The sequence below is a fragment of the Oxyura jamaicensis genome, chromosome 27, assembly GCF_011077185.1.
Source record: "Oxyura jamaicensis isolate SHBP4307 breed ruddy duck chromosome 27, BPBGC_Ojam_1.0, whole genome shotgun sequence".
NCBI classification, from domain to species: domain Eukaryota; kingdom Metazoa; phylum Chordata; class Aves; order Anseriformes; family Anatidae; genus Oxyura; species Oxyura jamaicensis.
Window position 1 is genome coordinate 335,519 of NC_048919.1, and position 20,613 is coordinate 356,131.

The 20,613-nt window shown below is 42.2% G+C and overlaps 1 protein-coding gene across 1 annotated transcript in view; it reads right to left on the reverse strand.

Moving 5' to 3' along the window:
- NSF (N-ethylmaleimide sensitive factor, vesicle fusing ATPase) overlaps positions 1-20,613 on the reverse strand; it is a 79,172-nt gene that overhangs the window by 39,680 nt on the left and 18,879 nt on the right. The window contains exons 4-8 of the mRNA XM_035347653.1: positions 17,884-17,923; positions 13,668-13,834; positions 12,401-12,508; positions 10,974-11,049; positions 5,400-5,555 (exon numbers count right to left, since the gene is read on the reverse strand). Coding sequence (XP_035203544.1) covers positions 5,400-5,555; positions 10,974-11,049; positions 12,401-12,508; positions 13,668-13,834; positions 17,884-17,923 — 547 coding nt within the window. The remainder of the gene's footprint in view (positions 1-5,399; positions 5,556-10,973; positions 11,050-12,400; positions 12,509-13,667; positions 13,835-17,883; positions 17,924-20,613) is intronic.

The following is a 20,613-nucleotide window of genomic DNA, read 5'->3' on the forward strand; positions in this document are numbered from 1 at the left end:
TTCAAACTGCTAAACACTTTCTACTTGAGTGCCGACTTCATGTCGAATGGCAGCCAACACCAGTATCAGTGACAGGCAGGCAAGGCCCAAGCACCGAATAGGCAGGGAACCGGAGCGCGCCCACAGGAGCACTTGATACTCACAGGTTATACCCGGACAAGAACTTCACCCAGGAGCACTCTGAGCAAGTGAAATCATCTCAAAGTCGCTGAGAACCTGTACAGCATGGATGAGACGCTGGGAGGGAAGTAAACGTCATCCTTAATGCTACGAAGGGAAAGAAGAGCTGGGGAAAGAAAAGGCGCCGTGGGGCTGGGCTAAACAATTCTGAGAGATCCCTTCCAACTTCAAATATTTTCTGATTTTGTTGTATAGACCTATCACTAACTGAATTCCTGGAGAATTCTGGTATGATGTCCTTCTAAGGAGGTACAAGAAAAGGATAAGAGCAATAGCCAAAAGGAATTTATTAGATCAGTCTAAAGACAACTTCCCTCTAGTAAAGCATATGAAGTCACACACGGAGGGCTTGAGGGGGAAAAAAAGAGCAACATGAGGGGAGATTTAGACCTTTATAAGGCTATAAAAAGGTCTTACACATCTTCATAAGCGTGTATGAAAGACACTGTCTGAATGAAGTTAAAGGTAGATGAAAAGTGGATGAAAAAGAACAAAACAACAACTTTGAAGCACAAAGAGGAAGGATCCCTCCTGGATTTACTACTAAACAATGTTTTTATTACACTGAAAGGTAGGATTAGTTTTTTTCTTTCCTCTTTTGAAATGTAACTCAATGCATAAGTTTCTACATTTGCAATAACCTGCATGTTGCAAAACGAAGCAAGTCATCACACTGAGGATTATACGTAAGAACATACACCAAGGCACAGAGAAAACCTGCCAATCCACCCAGAACTCATGAGCACCTCTGACAGTTACTGAGCCCTGCTTGGGTCATCACACTGCCAAGCACTGAATGACCCAGGAAACAGAAATACATCAGTGGTGACCTAGAGATTGTGACTATGAGAAAGGGTTTCAAAATCAAGGTGCTAGCCTTCAGAATACCGAAGAGAAACAGACAAGTATGTAAAAGTCCCCAGAAGCGTTTCATATCTACCACATATAATAAACAGCTGCAAGGCTGAGTATAAGCAATTGGAAAGTTTTGACAGTAAGGATACTCTAAGCAGTGGACCAGGCTGCATGAGGAAGTCCAGGTATTTCTACCACCACAGTTACAGGTTAGACATGTCTGACTGTGATTTTTCATAACAAATATCCTATTTTAAAATAGAGTGGATGAGATCCTTCCCAATGCTATTTTTCTCTTCTAGCATCTGAGTACTTCAAGAACATTAGTGCATTAATTTTAAAGATTCCTTAAAAGACACATCTCCAAGTCACAGTGTCTCATTAATACTTTACCATAGCGAGCTGTACTTCACACAGAGCACTGAGACTGACCAACCCGAAGGGGTCAGAGCAAAGCTGGTTCCCAGGAAATAGAAATCACCTCTAAAAAGTCTGATTGAACCTATTTATTGGTGGTAACAGGAGAGCACAGAGAATCTGGGTTCCATTTCAATTTCTCAAAAAGCATGTGATCTGTAACACCAAGCATTTCTGTGCCTGATACTAAACTGTAACAACCTGCACATCTGAAATCTACTTTTTCAAGGGCCACTGGAACAACTAATGTGCCATGTAAGTCATAAAAACCACTCCCCTGCTAAAAGTCAAGACCATGTTTCAAATACATGGAGACACTGGAGCGTTCTTTAGAAAGGAAAAGAGTTCAGCACTGGCATTTTCTTTCAAGTCTGAGGAAACGTTTTTGGTCTTGTTGATACCCGGTGCCTGGAGATTTCAGAATTTTTTATCTAAATGGTTGAAGTTGAAGGAAGAAAAAAAAAAGTCTGTTCCAGTTTTATAAAGACAGGAATGATTATAATATGTATTCAGCAATATAATAGTTATCAAATAAAAAGGAGGAGCTCTAGCTTGAATGAGAGGATGCTTTTAATAGCAATAAAAGAACAACCAAAATCAGTCTTAAGGGAACTAAATGGGGATCAATCAATTGTAAGGCTGCTGCTCACAATGTAGTTGCGCGGCTTTACTTTGAGTTAAACATCACAGAGAACCAGAAAGGGCTCGAGAAGAAGGGGCAGTTCCTCAGAGATAGCGCTTTTTAGGGCTGCCCTTTTCCCCTCTCCTACCAGTATGCTGTTTTGACTTGAATAACTTTGGTATCCTTTGTGCAGTTACACATAAGCACAACAGAAAGCCCTTCAAGGTGTGTGAAGTGGACACACAAGTAATTCATACATTAAGTCACCTTTGTTACAAAGACTTCTATCCTACCTCTATCAGCCCCCTGCAAATATTAGTTTCCTGCCTTAAAAGCATCATCCCTGCATTAGTGAAGCCTCGAGGATGGCACTGAAAAGGAGCATCCCTTTTGTTTCAAGGTACTTTCTCAGTTCTCATCCAGGTAAGAATTTATTTCCATTTGGCAATCACAAGAGTATTAAGAGTCTAGCACTAGGTAAAAAGATAACTACAACTATGGTCATAATACTGAAGAATCTCCAGCAAATTGACTGTAGCCTTAAAAAAGCACTCAGCTTAAACTGATGGAAGTCCCACTGTGCTGATGAGACCTTACCCCTCCTGCTGCCATCCGTGTGGCTGCGTCCCAGCAAGCCAACCAGGGAACCGAATGCTACCTGCTCACACACACACGCTTTTTTTATTGCTTTCAAATGTATTAGCTCTTTACAGAGGCATACAAGCCCACCACAGCAGAGGTGATGGATATGAACATGGGAAAAGCGTGGGTAGTAAAAAGGAAATTGCCCCTTCCCAGGGCAGCAGGGAGCTATGGAAATGTTTAATGACCAGCTGAGGTTGATCTTGGATTTCTTTTCTTGAATAAACCAGAGGTTGTAGCATCAGAGTAGCATTTACACCCTCGGATGATATGGTTAACTAACATTGATTTATATGTCCCAAACCCAGAACATTCCTTGGAAGTTAGATAAACCACACACAAATTGCAAGCAATTTTTGAAGGGTCTACACTGCCTCTGTGTAGTTACAGGACAGAAATATTTATTGCGTTTGGCATGGAAGTTGCAGTCTGTAAGCACTGGGCAAAAAACAGAAGTGGGTGAGCACCAGAGCACCAGATAGCAGGCGAATTCTTTCTTTTCCTTTCCCAATAAATTATATACAAAGGTGAACAGCTGTCACACTGACATTTCAGATCTGAAATATAGTTAAGAGCAAGTTATAACTAAGGCAAAGAAAATGAATGTCAGAAAGTTCTGTTATTTCAAATTTCAGATAAGCTCTTTAGCCCTAGGGTTAATCGGAGAGCTCTGTTTGGAGTCTAACTTCTTACCAGAAAAATGTTTCTTTGCATAGTATGTGTGTAAACACGCACAAGTAAGGGTATATGTATTTATATAAATAATATGGCACACCTTTAATTCATTGCCCAGGGTAATCTAAATATTAGTGGTCCTTCAGAGAGCCTTCTTCTTCCTGTATTAAGCAACCCCAATTAACAAGAGGAACCATCTGGGCAGCATACCCTGCAAAGCTCCTCCACAACCTCATGCAGCCAGCAAGGTTTCTGACCTTCGCAAGAGGTACCTGTTGGAGATGCAGGTCCTTCATGGCAAAGCTAGCTGCTGCGGGCTATTACCGAGCAGCGCCCAGCTCTCAGGTCGATTCAGCCACCAATACCAAGCAAAAGCAATCAAACCCTGACATAGCCCTGCTTAGCATGCTGCCAGATTGCATGCAGCCATAGAAGCTGAACAATGGATGTGATAACAAAACAAGCTCTCGTTATCCCTAGTCTACTAGGGATTTGACTGTCTCATTACAGTCAAATGACACCAATGAGAATTCCAACTCTACCTCCACGTATAGTCAAAGATTCTGCACTGCTGCTATGAACATACATGTAGCTGCTTCAGAAGGTCAAAATACTTCAAGTGGGGGATGCTGGTCCGTCCCAAGGCCAGCTGGCAGCAACATTTCTGAACAGGACACAGCGTGTCCCAGTAAAGGAGGGTTTCTTTCCATAGCTAACACTACTTCCCTCTGCAGAGTGGCTAAATACCAACAAATTCAAGCTGTTGCTGTCTTCAAGCTGAGGCAGAGACATCATGATTTGATCACAGCCACAAAAAAAAAAAAAAAAAAAAAAAAAAAGAAAAGCACGATGAGCCCCCAGAAGGCTTTAACTAACAGATCAATATGAAGTAAAAAAAAAAAAAAAAAAGCAGCAGAGAGAATCATGCACTAACTGGATTTAGCCTACAGGGGTTCTTCAATGTTTCTCCTTAAGTCTTTAAACCACTAAGAAAAGACCTAACACACCTCACTGAGAAGTTTACTTTAACATTAATTCCACAAACACTGGAAACGGACACACTTCGTACAGCCACACACAAACAGGACGTATCTTCTGATCAAAATCTGTTTTGTAATCAAAATCTTGATTGCTTCATTTGTGGGGAGAGAGAAGGTGGATCAAGAAATATAAACATACTTAGAAATTATGTAGCTCCGAATTCCAAGTTTAAATATGATCCCACAGAGATTATTTTCAGAGAATGAAGACTAGCTATAACATCCCTAGCCACTTTATGGGACAAAATAAGATACTTGCAGCTGCATATTGCTTAATAAAATTACTTTTAAAATCAGTACCATTTATCTGCCTGCCAGCACATGTTTACAAAGTAATGGGACTGCCTTTCCTACCCTAGACCCAAAAAGGCTATATTTAAGAATGTGCTTTTATGTAACAAACTCCAAGACGTGCCATGGCCTGTGCATCCTCTGCAGAATTTCAAATCAGACCAATCCAAGATCACACAAGACACTCTGTTTATTGGGCTAACGCTGTGAGAAGGACGTAAGTTCATAGTGCAATTGCCAGGACAATAGATACTATACATAAGGCAGGATCATTAAGGACAGAATTTCCTTTGATTTGTACAGAAAGGCCATTGCCAGTAAGTCAGAAATGGGAGCATTCAAGCTCATTGCTATGAATAAATGAAGCATGCAGAAGAATAGGCAGTGTTTGGGTTCCAACAGAAAAGTATTCAGTTAAACCATATATTTCATTTGCTCAGACATTTCATGTACAGTGTTGAGCATTCAAGTTGCTTCTTTGTCCCCCTTCTCTAGCCAAGTAACAGGAGTACGAAAGACATTCGGGAGCAACAGAGGAAGAAAAGGCTTTGTTAGTCTTTTAGACCTCTAAGTAACTGCCACGTTATAGCATAAGGTTGTTAGTTGATTTCATCTTTCCAAGCCAGAAACGGGTCTGCATCCTGTACCCCAGACATACTTCTCTATATCATACTTACCCATTTGCTCTACAATTTCAGGTGGAAACACTCGTGAAGCAAAAGCTCGTCGGAAAATATCTGAGAATTCTTTGTCAAGGCCACCAATGCCCATTTTCTCAAAATTCCAGTCTGGGTTGATGATCGACTGGCGGTTCTCCTTGGTCTTTGATTTACCTGTTAAAAAAAAAAAAAACACGTGGCACAGCAGAATTACAGCAAATAAAAGTACAAACGCCAGAAAGGCTCCACCAGGTCCCACCTGTGTCCAGGTAAATCAATGTTCACTTGCAGACATCAGTTTGGAGGACTCACTGTAACAAGGATGCCAAACCAGCTGCTCAGCTTGCTTAGTGCACAATTTCCCCAGCCTTTACCTGTTCCTGTTCAGGGACTTCAAGCCAGAAATTGCTCCTATTCATTTAATAATCCTCAGTGGATTTCTCTGCCACAAATTTATCTAGCCCCCCTTGAACCTATGTAAACTTAGAACACCCTGCAGCATTTGGGTCACCCTCTTTCAGGCCACCTCAGGTAGCATCTGGCTTGGACTGCATTCTCCTCAGTTGTATCTTAACCACACAACAGTCCTAGCTCGCTCTTCAGTCCTTGCACAGTTGCTGCTCCACACTTGAGGATCCGTGTTGCTCTCCTCCCAGTCTTCTCTATTTCTGCTACAACCTTTGAGAAACAGGCAGACCCAAACTGTGCACACCGAGGTTTGTCTGCATTTTAAATACAGGTGCAAAATTACGCTACGCTTTGTTCATATTTCTTAATAAAGAGGTAATACTTCTTAACATCTACGCTTAATAATTCTTAACAAGAGCCAGGCAGCTTCCGAGCACGGGCCCAGCATTTCCTTAAATCTTTCATACCTGGGATCTTGGCCTTAAGTAGCAATTATATTTGACTGAAGTTAGGAATGTTTTTCCTCCCACGCATCACTTTATGTTTATTTATATTGAATTTCCTCTGCCATTTTATTTCTTAGTCACTCAGCCCCACAGGAGCAAGCTTTGTCACCTCATTACTCAGCCTTTATTCCAGCTTATTTAATAATTATAATGAAAAGCAAAGGCCCCAGCAGAGGTTCATGCTGAACTCCACTGGCACTGGCCATTTACCTCTAGCCTTCCATCCATTTCTGTCTAGTTTCTTTTTAAAGAAACTTCGATAAGGAATCGCTGAAAGAGTTTTGAGAAATAAGCACTCTGTCAGCCCTTATCCCCGGGTCTTTTGATTCCTGTAAGAAATTCCAATGGGATCATGAGGTAGAACTTCCCTTACGGGAAGATAGGCTGACCCTTCCCAGTGTATCACCTTTACGCAGATATACATGAATTTGATTCTTTATTACATTTTTTTTTTTTTTTTTTTTTCCTGTACAGATTTCAGCTTCAAAGATCCGTAGCTTTCTAGACCTTTTGTGGAATCCTTCTGAATTCTCCTCTGCTCTGCTCTCAGGAGACCCCACCAGGAGCAGAGTGTTCAGCTCTGGGGCCTGCAGAAAGACGTGGAGCTGTTGGAGTGGGTGCAGAGGAGGCCACGAGGATGCTCAGTGGCTGGAGCAGGTCCACAGTGGAGCCAGGCCAAGGGCGTTGGGCTTGCTCAGCCTGGAGAGGAAAAGGCTCTGGGGAGAGCTTACCAGGGCCTTCCGGTGCCTGAAGGAGGGTCTACAGGAAAGCTGTGTAAGAGGGACATTCTGCTTTTTGTGTGGTGACAGGACAAGGGGGAATGGTTTTAAGCTAAAAGAGGGCAGATTTAGGCTATCTATTAGGAAGAAATTCTTTACTATAAGAGTGGTGAGGCCCTGGCTGAGGCTGCCCTGAGGAGCTGTGGGTGCCCCATCCCTGGCAGTGCCCAAGGCCAGGCTGGATGGGGCTGGGGGCAGCCTGGGCTGGTGGGAGGGATCCTGCCCATGGCAAGGGTTGGAATTAGATGGGCTTTATGGTTCCTTCCAACCCAAACCTTTCTAGGATTCCATGACTGACAGCACACTTGCCATCTTCCAGTCCTCAGACACCAGTGCAATTTTAAGCAAGGTTACACAAAACAATTACAAGTTCGGCTATTTCACCTTTGAGTTCCTTTACAACTCAGGAGAATAAAAGCCAGTCCTGGCAAACTACCACTGCTCATTTTCCCCATTTGTTTGATTACCTGTGCTAGAGATGCTTCAAGCTGCGCCAGATTCCCTAAGCACAGCTTTAGCAGTCTCTGTGCAATATCCTACCAGCCTTCCTTTCCCTTTTGCTGACAAAATCCACATAAATTTTAGTCTTACAGAGCTCCCTGCTCCCTTTTCAGAGAAGCTTAAAAGTAATTAGTACATTTAGGATGTAGACAAGCACAAATACTACAATTAAAGTACAGCTGAGATGCTAACAGACAGATCCATGTAGACTTGCCTTAAATTTATGTGAGGGGAATTTATAAACAAGCACTGATACTCACATGAGTTAGATGAACATGTCTGAATGGCTTTTAGCTACATCACTTTGCTTAGCTACCAGAGAAACTACCAGCAATACTAAAAGCCCAGGGAAGAATCAAAGATCCTCAAAATATTCCTTAATTCTTGCTGATATTGAATGTCTTGCATTTTCTGGGACATGCACAGTGCTTTACAGGATTGGCCCTGGGAACAAAAGCTGCCCTAATTTTAAGCATCTAGACGTCCAGTAAGCACACAAACACAAGTTCCATGCTAGATGAACTAGACCACTAATAATCTTGATCTAAATACTCCTAGAAGAAACACTTTAATTCTTAGTTCAACAAAATAAACAAGAGCATGCCTTTAACACAGCAGGGACAATGTTTAACCAGCTCTAACATCCAGCACTAACACACACAACCATGCAGGACAGCAGCGATCGTTTGATCCACTGATTGCTATGTATTTACTGTCTCATTGCTCCCCTGCAGTCTTCAGACCAGACCCCTCAGCCAGGCATTTTACTTTTCCTCCAGAACTTGGCCTACACTCCCCCCTTCTGGCTGCACCTGATCACAATAAAATCCTCGTAGATTGAACTAAAACATCATCATCTGTCGGTTTTATAACACAATTTCATACTACGTACAGGAAACTGAATTAGCATTATTTTTTTTAACAATCACAATTCTTATGTGCTGAAGAAAATAAAGGCCATTAATGAAAGCAGTCCTCAGTGACACTTACTTTATTTTTATCTCCTCTCCCAGAATTTAATTATTCACAACTTTACAATTCTCCAGAGACTAACAAAGCACATTAAGTCGCTCTGCCTCAGATCAATGAGGAGATTACATAAAGTAGCAATCAGAAGGAAGTAAATTGAGGCATAAGCAACAATTTTGTCTTGTCTGCAGGCAATGAAATAAAGTCACAGGGAAGGATTCCTATTTCCAATCAATTAACGCTCCCACAGGACCACTCTTCACACCTATCCAGGCTAGGAAGAAGATCGCAAGTCATTTTATGGCTTTGAATATTGACCAAATAAAATACCACTGCTTGCCCTGATGTAATAAATTGGACTATGTTAATATTCACCTCCAGCTGTCCAATCAAAACATGGTAAAAAACTAAATGGCTACAACCATGTAATTGCAGGCATGAAGCAGCTGTTCATGCAAACTTCATTCAGTGCTCGTAGAACTTGTATCCTTGTTAATATGCTTAATTAGTCATTTACAACCCTATCCCACAGGTCTCTGGTGCTTGTTTTATTTTCCCCAGTATCGATAACTGGCTGTCCTTTCAGATAAAAACGTCCACGTATGATGCAAGATGTGAGGTTACAGAACAGCCTCATGTCTCCCCACTTCTGCAACAACTGCACTTGTTAAGCAGACAACTACAGAGCACAAAGTCACAGCCTCGCACTTGAGGAAAGTTAATACTTTAGGGTCAAAACTGCCTCTGCCACGGCTCCTGCAATGCTGAATGAGTTAAATTCTCTTGTCCTAAGTGGCTATTAGCCTCATATTTTATTTCTGTACCAAATACTCAAAGTACTGAGAGCTCACAGTCAAGCAGAGCTGTTCTTTGAACACAAACCTACTACAAAAACCCTAATTATTGGACAAGTTGCTGAGCTGAGCTGCTCAGGTTCAACGAGTCTTCACTCGCAGAACCCTTCATCTGCTGCAAGGGTCCTGCCACTGATCTGTGGAAGAACAGCAGCAAAAATAAAAGATTTCTTAGTTCATGGGCTCCAGTAAAACGAAATAAAGAGGAAAATAAAATAAGAAAAAAGAAAAATTCCTGTACCGAGCAGGCATTCTTATCATACTCAGCAAGGAATACCTAGAGCCATCTTACCACCAAGGGACACATTTGTAACTACAGGCTTACTAAGTATTGTTAACTTCGTCACAAAGATAGGAAAAGGAACAGCCAGGCTAATAGTGTCTACCTGCTCCGCAGGGCAGCCACCATGACCCCAGGGAGCGCACACAGCCACCTGCAGGGAAGATGTCCTCACTACCCACTCTATGGTCCAGGGTCCCCTAACATTCAAGCTGGTGGGTCTGTCTGTGGGAAAGCACCAGACTCCTCTCTAGCTCTACATGAGTTTCCTTCTAAATGAACGTAAGGAGGATGCATCATTTATGCCCTATTTGTTTGCCAGTAAAATCTGAAATTGTACACAAAGATTTGTTTTCCTGAGACCTTCAAACGTGCTTCTTAAAACAAGAAGTTCACAGTTTTGGTTAATATACTTACATTAATCTATGCTTTGTTAACGTGTAAGCAGTTAATATAAGTCTCACATGATAAAAATGCTGTGCTTTATTTTGCAGCTGTCATCGATTTCTGAAGAGCAGGATTTTCAGAAGCCAAGAAAAATGAAGTGCTCTTCCTTCTAGCATCTTTTTAAAGTTCTCCTTGGAGAAGAGATCTCATTAGAAATTGGACTGTCAGAAGCTTTGCACTCATTCTGAAATGTTCGCTTCTCAAAGTTCTCACTTTCCCTTTTCTCTACTGTTTAAACAGGTGTTGGCTTGTTAGTGTTCCTAAAAATATGATGTTTAAAGAGTTAAAACATTTCAACTAGCTGCTGTATTTCACTGGAACTCCTAGTCCATGGTGCCTCATTAATCCAGCCCTACGAGTCCAGAGCAGTCAGGCTAACCTCCCCTCTTCTGACACAATTTATTGTCTGTCTCTCAATGATGGACACCTTTCTCCTTGCATCACTGTGTATTTCAGATACACCATGGCAATAAGCATGGCAAGAGGCCTGCAGAACTGCCCTAGCCCCTCAGCCAGCCGTGGAGCTACACAGTGGGCTGACAGCGGCTAGAAGTAGCAAGCTGCAGGAGGGATGGCGCCTTCTCAGTGCAGTGGGTTCCCACAGACACCTGGCCATGTCTAACTGCATTCTAAAGGATCCGTGAAAGGTTCCTAAGGGATCAAGCACAATCATCTGCTAGTTTAAACTGATACCCAGGAGTATTTTAAGATGCAGTTTTCAATAGATTAGGTCAATTCATATAATAAGAAGTAACAAACTTTTGGTATACAAGTCCTTGAGGCCTGAAAAGCAGCAAACTTCAAGCAGTACAAGCAGTATTTGTCTCTTTGGATAAAGATGCACTTACCGATCAAATTGAGAGAGGAGTTCTCAGCTTTTTCAAAGGCCACTTGACTATTTCCAAGAACCAAACCAACCTCAATCTGAAAAAGGGAAAGAACCAAATAGTTACATTTAAGCTATCAGACTCAACTTCAGATTCTCCTTCAGTATCTCCAAGCAGATCTCAGCAGGAAAGAAACAGCTGAAAGAGCTCCAATATAGAATCATAGAATCATAGAATATCCTGAGTTGGAAGGGACCCTTAAGGATCATCAAGTCCAACTCTTGACACCGCACAGGTCTACCCAAAAGTTCAGACCATGTGACTAAGTGCACAGTCCAATCTCTTCTTAAATTCAGACAGGCTCGGTGCAGTGACCACTTCCCTGGGGAGCCTGTTCCAGTGTGCAACCACCCTCTCTGTGAAGAACCCCCTCCTGACGTCCAGCCTAAATTTCCCCTGCCTCAGCTTAACCCCGTTCCCGCGGGTCCTGTCACTAGTGTTAATGGAGAAAAGGTCTCCTGCCTCTTGACAACCCCTTACGAGGAAGTTGTAGACTGCGATGAGGTCTCCCCTCAGCCTCCTCTTCTCCAGGCTGAACAGGCCCAGTGACCTCAGCCGTTCCTCGTACGTCTTCCCCTCCAGGCCTTTCACCATCTTCGTAGCCCTCCTCTGGACACTCTCCAACAGTTTCATGTCCTTTTTATACTGTGGTGCCCAGAACTGCACACAGTACTCGAGGTGAGGCCGCACCAGCGCAGAGTAGAGCGGGACAATCACCTCCCTTGACCTACTAGCGATGCCGTTCTTGATGCACCCCAGGACACGGTTGGCCCTCCTGGCTGCCAGGGCACACTGCTGGCTCATATTCAACTTGCTGTCTACCACGACCCCCAGATCCCTCTCTTCTAGGCTGCTCTCCAGTTTTTGAAAGTTTTTATCCAATGAAAGTTTTTGAAAGGAATGTGAAATACCAACACATCCTCTAAAATCAATTTTATTAATAACTATTTAACTCTGAATGCAGTAGTTCATTGGGTATAGTAAGTTAGCTTTAAGTTGTTTAGTTCATAACCAACTGTTATTTCAGCAAGGTCTAGCAAGAGAAAAAAATATGTGCACAGTGTACAAAAGGAAAAATCAAAACTCGACAAAATTGCTCAAGGGAGAAGGTTTCCATGAATGAGCATATAAAGTCCAAAAGATACTCCTTGTATCTCATCCAGCTCTGCACTTTAGTGGGTGCAACTCTAAGCTCCCAACTACACAAACACACAAGACGGCATGAAACTGAAGACACTTATCTTCTCCAGGGAAAAAGAAGCAGCCAGATGGAACCAAAGTAACTTCTCCAAATGCAAGTCACCTCAGATCCTCTTTGTAGCAACACCTGCTCCATACTTGAGCTTCTGCAAACTCTAAGGAATTAACAAGAATTTCCATGTCCCTACCTTCTGTTTTTTACTTGCTCCAGACTCTCCTTTGAGGATGCTGGGATCCATACCTTCCATGTCCTTTACCAACAGGCCAAACAGTTTGTCATTAAAACTGAACACAAGCTGTGAAAAGAAGAAACAGAAGTTGATTTTATGTAATTAAAATGCTAATAAGATTTTGACAAACCTGCTAAGATTTGAAGAGAAAAAGGCCTGAGGACAAAGCTTGCCACCCCACAGATTCTACTTCTTTTTATTCTGTAAAGGTTGGGCACACTGAACATGTCCTTTTCATGTCCCATAGTTAAGGATTACAGAACAGAAAAAGCACACCATGAAGTGGAAAAATACAAAGAATTGCCTTCCTCCAAGAAAAAAAATATATATATATTTTCCTTTCTTTGTTGCAAAGAGAACAAATTACCTCAAATCCTTTTCATGTTTCATTTTTCAGTTTGACAAGGATACCTCAAAAACAGCACTAGAGTGGCACTAGACAGAATGAACTTTAAGACAAGTAACAGAATGAACACTAAGAGAAGTGGGGTCCCACTGCATAGAAAAAAGTACGCTGTCTCCTTTCCTCCAAGATTACGTTTGTAACTGAATTAAGATTCAGGCCCTGCATGTTGCAAACTACCCTCACAGAAAGCCTTCAATCTGACCTGAGAATGTGACAAACCAGAGGCTATCGCAGAAGTTCTTAGGGGCAGGAACCCATCTGCTACAGAGCTGAGAGGCTCTCTTATAGGAAGATCAGTTTTCAGAAATCCCTAAGTCAAATGTTTCACACCTATCTTACCACTGGAAGCTGTAGAGCAGTAATGAGTGTTACAACAAAATACACTGCACACCAAAGATGCTATGGAAAATTAATTAAATCTGGCATTCATTTCTAATTTTGTATATAAGGAAGACAAAAGTCACTTCTCAGAAGATTCCAGGAGCTGCCATGTTTATAGCCAACCAGGCCAAGGTGCAGAGAGAACCCAGGTTTCTCAAGTCTCCTGATTTTCCTCACAAAGATACATTTCTTTAGCTAAGGAAAAGGCAGATTTTAAACCACTCTGCTTCTGCTTTCAGTGAAAGTCACAAGGGTTCAACATTTATGAAAATACCAATCACACAATAAACAATTTTTGCATCTTAACTGACCTCTGCAGCTAAAGTCTAATTACTTTGATACTCTTCAGTATTTTATATCATTGCTTATACAAGCACTTAAGTGTTACTTAAGATCTTTTTAGCCTTTAAAAGAAAGAACACCAAAACAAAATCACACCTGCTGGCCTATTGAGAAGGCTTGGCTGTTGAACTGCTGGATGAATTCTGCAGCCATCTTGTCTGTGTCATAGGGGTTGGAGTCAATGTTCTTCTTCTGCAGAAAATCTATCTCAATCGTCATCGTGCCAATACACTGCTTAGACTTGTCAAAAGTATATAAGGAAACTGTAAAAATAAAAATATATAAAAATATTTAAAAAAAAAAAAACAACACATTTCATAAAGCAAGGTCTCCTCACAATCTATTAAACATGCTGTACGTTTAGCAATGCATGTTCTTCCATTCTGACTGATTATTTCATAAATTGAGTATCCCGTTTCAGATAGAAAACCTCATTTCTCTTGCATCCTTCTTCTACTACAAGAGCAAAACCACAGCAAATTTCTCTCTACTGAGAATCCCTGCATTTCGTTGAAGTCTTTAATAATGTCCTTTAAAATAGCTCAAACATGAGCCTTGGGAATAAGGACAGTGAAAGCAGGTTCACACACACTGTAGAACCACAATAGCTTCCCTCAGCATCGAAGACTTTGGAAGGTGTCTTCAGAAAGCCCAAAGGAAGCGTGTCTTACCTGAAAAAGCAACAACCAGAGGTCTTAACTGTTTTCCAGTAGCAAGAGACTGACTAGCTTGTCTACAGGCTAGGTGGCAGAAAGTTAAATTATATTACCGTACTTGAACCTGCAGATAAACTATCAGGCTTCTACAGCCCAGAATGAGGCACCAGCCACCCTTCCTCTCGGACACAGGGAACAACCCCTGCCCCGGAGGCACACTTGGGCCCATCCCAGCTTTCCCCAGGACACCTCCAGCAATCCAGAACCAACCGAACAGCCCTTGGAAGTGGGCAGAAAGCAAAGTGACAAAGTTACTTTGCTGCCACTGCCAACTGCCTCCAGTCCCTGCAGCTCTCAAGTTACATCAGGTCAAAACCAGAAGGACGCTTGGGACCGTTGCTGCTGGAGGAAGAAGGATAAAAGGAAAGAAGAACACGGCTCACGTCAGGGCTACTGCCTCAACAGAGGCAATTAGAAAGGCAGGATCTCACAAAGCAGGCACTCCTAATAACTCACAAAGGACAGACGCAGTTTCTCCAGAACACTGAAGTACTTTACAGGCTTGCTTTGAATCTGGAGAAGAAAGTCCTGTCTGATACAGAAGTCACAGCTAAAGTAAAGCAGTAGGAGGCGAATAAGGGAAATGCACCTCTCACACGGCTCGCTGTATCCCATCACGCCTCTCAGCAACAGAATGGCTCCCGTCAAATCCTGCAGACTTCTGGGAAGATGGCAGGTTAACACCCGTATCCACCATGCTATGAGACAGGGCACGCTCACATATAGGGAAGGAAAAGAACCTGGCTCTTGCTTAAGATGAAACCAGAAGACACGTAGGCCATCACAGCACACACGTTTAACGGCTTTCCTAGCACACAAGGCCACCTCAAAATGAGCTACTAAAGACCTTCTGGGAAATAGGGTGAAGAATAAACACTAAACCCCTTCCTGAACTATCTTTAATAGCTTGGTAAGGGATATGGCAGCAGGGCAATCACTAAGCCACTGCTAATGAGGGAGAGACGTGGGTCCTGTGAGGGAGCGCCGGGAGCTTTACCTTCGGGTTGCTGCAGGGCAGTGACTTCCCTTCACCTGCCTCACCTCACCGCCTTGTCCGACAAAAGCTTCTGCACAGAACACCCCAGAACCGAGGTGTCAGCAGGCCAGGGGCAGTCCTCACAGCAAGGACCGAGTGCTGGGGAGGCTTGGGACAGAGAACCCCACTACGGCCCTGTCAGCAACACGCAGCAGCGGCTTCAAAACCCTGCCAAGTCCTTGCAATGGAGAGGCAGGTTGTGAAGAGAGACATCCCCGTGCTGAGACAGAGCCAGCACCTCCAGCACGACACAGGAGCTGGCAAAGCCGAGCTGCGCTAAAACCAGATGCCAGCACCCACCTCAGGGGCTCAGCACCGAGTCCCCTTCCCCAAAGGCACGGTCTTGAGATCCGCTCACCTGGGAAGCCCGGGGGCTCAGCAGCACTGTCCCACTGAGCAGGACTGCGCCTGAAACTGCCCTTAAAGCATAGCTCTCATGTTATCAGGGGAACAAGACAGAAAGGGAGCCCTGGTGAGTCACTCATTTTCTGAATATGTCTCCCTATCTGTAGAATAGCTTTACAGATCCCTTATACTCAGCTGGCAGTCATGTCACATTTAGTCACTGCTTGAAATTATTTCACTTTTTTTTTTTTTTAAGAAACAAAACATTCCCACTGAGTTTCTAAGTTTCTAGCAGGGTCTTGTACAAGTACAATCACAAATCTGTTCTAACAACTGATTGTGCTTAATATTAGTGTTCATTTCCCCAAATAATTTTCATATTAAAAAGCATTTATCTGTAAGCCAGCTGGCACGCATTACTGATCAACAAACAAATAAGGGTGAGAAAGAAGTTAATCCTGAGTCTGCCCCCAACCTCAAGAAAATAAAAGAAGGGTGATGCTTCAGTTTTAAAAAAATATTAACTCAGCTATCAAAAAAAAAACAACAAAAAAAAACTATTTCAAAGCAAGACATATGAGGCATCTTGGGCATAGAGGCAAACAGACCCACTCCAGCTTGTCACTACAGAAAGGGATCGACAAAGAGTTCATACTGCTCACCCAAGTAATGATCCATCCCCAGGACCTCGTTGAGACCAAAGGAGCTGGGAAAATGACCAGACAAGGGTGAGCCTCCCTAACTGCTTCACATCCACAGCTTTACCGGAGGTAACTGTGTGCAAGTGAAGGACAGAGCATGCTAGCTGAGAGATGCAAATCAGGCTCGTTGAACATTAGCAACAGATTCATCAGGTTCCATTAAAATTTGAGCAGTGGAATACAAATCTTCAGTTTGCATGAACTCCAGATGCAGCCCTTTCCCTTCATCACAATGCAGAATCCTTCACGTCTTGTTAAAATTGGCATCATAGCACCCTTGAGCAGAAAGGCATTTACAGCTTAACACGTTCAACAGGGGAGTGACAGCAAGAAGCTATAGATTTCAGCCTTCCTGTGGACGGTCTGTCCATGAACTGAGCATCAAACACAGTGAGACACACAGACAATACCAATCAGGCACCAAGCAACCCCCAAAATCAATGAAAAGACTCAGGGCTCTCAAAAGCGCTGTTCTGCAGCACTGGCCTGTGGGTGGCATTACCTTAAGTGTAACTTGCATGAGGAGACATCCTCTTTTTATTTTATTTTTTTTTAAATAAGCAACAACGCTCTGCAGCTGAATTTGCATATGTATTCTCACAGAGTTGTTTATGTTTCTGGTACAGTGAAGTACCTTTGACCTGAAAGGCATTTGTTTAATAAAGTGCCTAACCGTACAGGAACTATGCAGACTGGTCTCAATTTTGCAGCCTCCCAATCAAGAAACACTGAAGAGAACACAGAAGTATAAATGCCAGCCTCATCACTGACTGGCAGAAAATACTCATGCCTCCCATGTTCCTGCAAGAGCTCAGGTTAAACAGGAAGGCAAGAAACTCTATAAATGAGTATGTACAAACACCAACATTCCAGTGACTCTGCATAAGAAATACACCGCTCTTCCTGGAGTCACCTGACAGGCACACCGTGGTGTTTTCCTGGGTCATGATTTCCTGCACTCCAACATGCTTGACATTGACGTTAAGAAAACCAGCATTATTTTTTGAGATTATTCATATGTTGATGGTCTGGAGGCTCTCACTTAAGCGATATTCCTGTCGGTATCAGTGAAAACATCAGTGCTATTCACAGATCTCATCATGCCAGTAAATCCAGGGCAGACTGCTGGCCTTTGACAGCTCTTAAAACTACCCCATTCTCAAAGTTTAGGTGCAAAGAATATCCTCAACTACAACATCAGCTCTCTGCTAGCTGGTTCTGCAAAGCCACAAGGACAGACCACCCAGCACACATGTTCAACGTTCACATCTGTGGGGACACTGACGTTCCATACAGAGGTAAACTGGCAGATGTCTGAAGATAAGTCAAAATACTCGTCTGGGTTTTGCAAGTTTTAAGAGACAGGAAGCCTGCAGACACAGGGGCAACTCCCTCTGACCAACGAGGGCCCCATGTTACTTGAAGAAGGGTTGAAGGTCTGTGATTTTCCAACTCAGTTTCACTTCAGTATGGAAGCACAGAATCCATCACGATGACGCTGCGGTCTGACTTACCGTCTATCTCTTGTCCAATGGAAAGTCCAGCCCATTTTCTCTGTAAGAACAAAGCAGAAACTTCAGAAATCTCGTCTTTCAATAGAACACATCTACTCAAAGCCAGCATCCTCACTTAGCAAAACAGCTCCCACCTCCCCACCATGAGAACCCTTTAAGAAGAAAAAAGGACAGAACCAGACCTTATAAAGACCCTCAAATTAACAGGAAACGAGTCAAAATAAAGGAATCATTTCTATTAATAATCCTATTTTCTGACCTTGGGAGGTGATCCTTTCCCATTTCCTTCATATTATGAATCACCCTGCTGTCTTGGATATTAAAGTTATCATACAGGACGTTTTAGTTTTTTGTGGATTATTTTTGTTGTTGTTGGGGGCTTTTTTGGTTGGTGTTCTTTTTTTTCTTTTTTTGACATTCTTCTTTCCTGCTAAAGCTCTGCTGATGATCAATCATAGAAGAGGTAGCACAACAGGCAAGAACAGCTACTTGTGAATTATTTTAAAAGCTTATGTGTAAAGAGTAGTTGCAGGAAGTTGTTACAATGTGAAGCTATAACTTAAAAAAAAAAATTGTTCAGAGAACTAGTAAGAATGGAGCTGTTCAAAACCATGAGCTTCCTTCAAGCTCCTTTAAAAAGATCTGTGCAGCACAGAACTACATGAGAAGTGGGAAATGGTTCAATAACTATGTGATGTGAAAATCCATGACCTTTACAATGCCGGAAGTTATTGTTCAGTAATTGCAAAAATGGTATTTTGTGATACAGACTGGCTAGTGTGTGTTTACAGTCCACATTCCACACGACACAGTATTCACCATCTCTTAAATACCTCAACCTTAGAGAGGCACAAATTACAAAAGTATATAAATATCATTTCACAAGGCTCCACTAAAATTGTGTTTGAAATGTTGTTCTTCATGGTCACTTATGTTTGGCTTTTTATCCTGAAAGGAACAAGTCTGGTAGAAGGCATACTATGACCTTTTTTAAAAAAATGAAAATTTCCCCATGCTTCCTCTCCAATACGTTCATGGTTCAAAACTGGAGTTAGGCTTCAGGAAAGAATTCCCTTGGCTAACAGGGATTGACCTGTTAGAATCAAAGCCCAGAACAGGAATTCTTACGTGCACTTACTGGTATTCCTGAGAAAGTAAAAACAAACTATGTTTCCATACTTAATCTCATTCTTTACAGCTGTTTAACTGCATGGCCAGTAAGAAATTCCTCCCTTCCTCTTGACACTCCAGTTCTTCAGCAAAAGATATCCTAAACTCACCTCCACCTGAGATATCAAGCACCGGGGACCAGCAGTGCAAGAACAGAGGGCCAGCACACCAGTACTCCCGTGATTCTTGGGCTTTGCTTGAACCCTCCAAGTTAAAGCTATCACCAGCTTTTGGAACAGGAAGGAAAGCTAAATTCAGCTAGAATAATTGTTTTGGATGTTCTCTGTGGCAAGAGATACAGCTCAATCCCTGTGTTCATCTGAGTACTTTCTGCTAGGAAGTCTGTCATCCCTGCGCTGCCCTTCATCTTTTGTTCTCTCCAGCATACAAAATTTTCCATGGTTCTTACTATTTAAGCTTGAGAGTTCAGATTACTGCAATCTGAAGGTGGTCAGGAACTTGATGTACGTAACAAATGCAGACCAGACTTCCTTGGAGTTCTCAGAGCCTCAGTGTCCGTTACATGACCCTCCACAAATACATGAGATGGGACTTGAGGTAAATTTGTATAACATTGGCTGAAGTTACCCAAAGCTTTAACAAATACTGGAAGTGAAACCCCAGCACTAAGAACACTCAAACAGAACATTCACCTACCAGCAGCTGTAACGCCTCCTACCAAAGGCACTTTTTAGGGGCAAGCAAACTACCTTATAGCAGAACTTTCTCAGATCAACAATAACTACCAGAATCCAAGGGGAAAAAAAAAAAAAAAAAAAAAAAAAAAAAATCAATTCTAGACCACAAATACATTTATTTCAACTCTGTGATACAAATAACTTCTACTGAGAGCTGGTTTTCAGTTCTGGCATCATAAATCTTAACTGGACATATGGTAACTTAACATTCTCTGCACCCACTCATCCGGACAAATTTGAATTTGAACAACACGTCAAAAAAGCAAAAAGTGGTTTTGGGGCCTATGCCAAGTCATCTGTTGAGGAAAAAAGTCTGTTTGCAGCACAGACACTCAGCAGAGAGTCAGCTTCTAGACTAGTTACTAGCAGACAAATACAAAAGCATTAAGCCAGTGACCATGTTTGTTGCTGACACTCACTGTGGAAGTCAGTTGATGGCTACAAGATTAATTTTTCTACTTAGAAGTTAATTGTATCAATTATTTATTCTAAGCACCATTTAGCATGCAGTAACTTGACTTAATTAAGAAAGAAGTGACTAGTTAAATCTATTTTATGCATTTAATTGCACATCTCCTCTAGAAATCCTAACACTCAATACAGTCAAGAAAACTTCCCGCAGGTCTTTGAAAGAGAAACACAGTAAAGAAAACCCTCTAAAACAAAGGAAAACTAGAGAACAATACAAATTCAAAACCAATAGCAGACACTGCTTATGCTGTTCTTTCCTTTCTTTTTGAAAGTTTGTTTCCGGTGGGTTTTAAAAGGATTAAATTATACGGTTTATACTATTTTCCAGAATATGCTAAACATACGAAGGAATCAGCAAGTTCGTTTCAGCTATAGTAAATTCCTCTTTGAA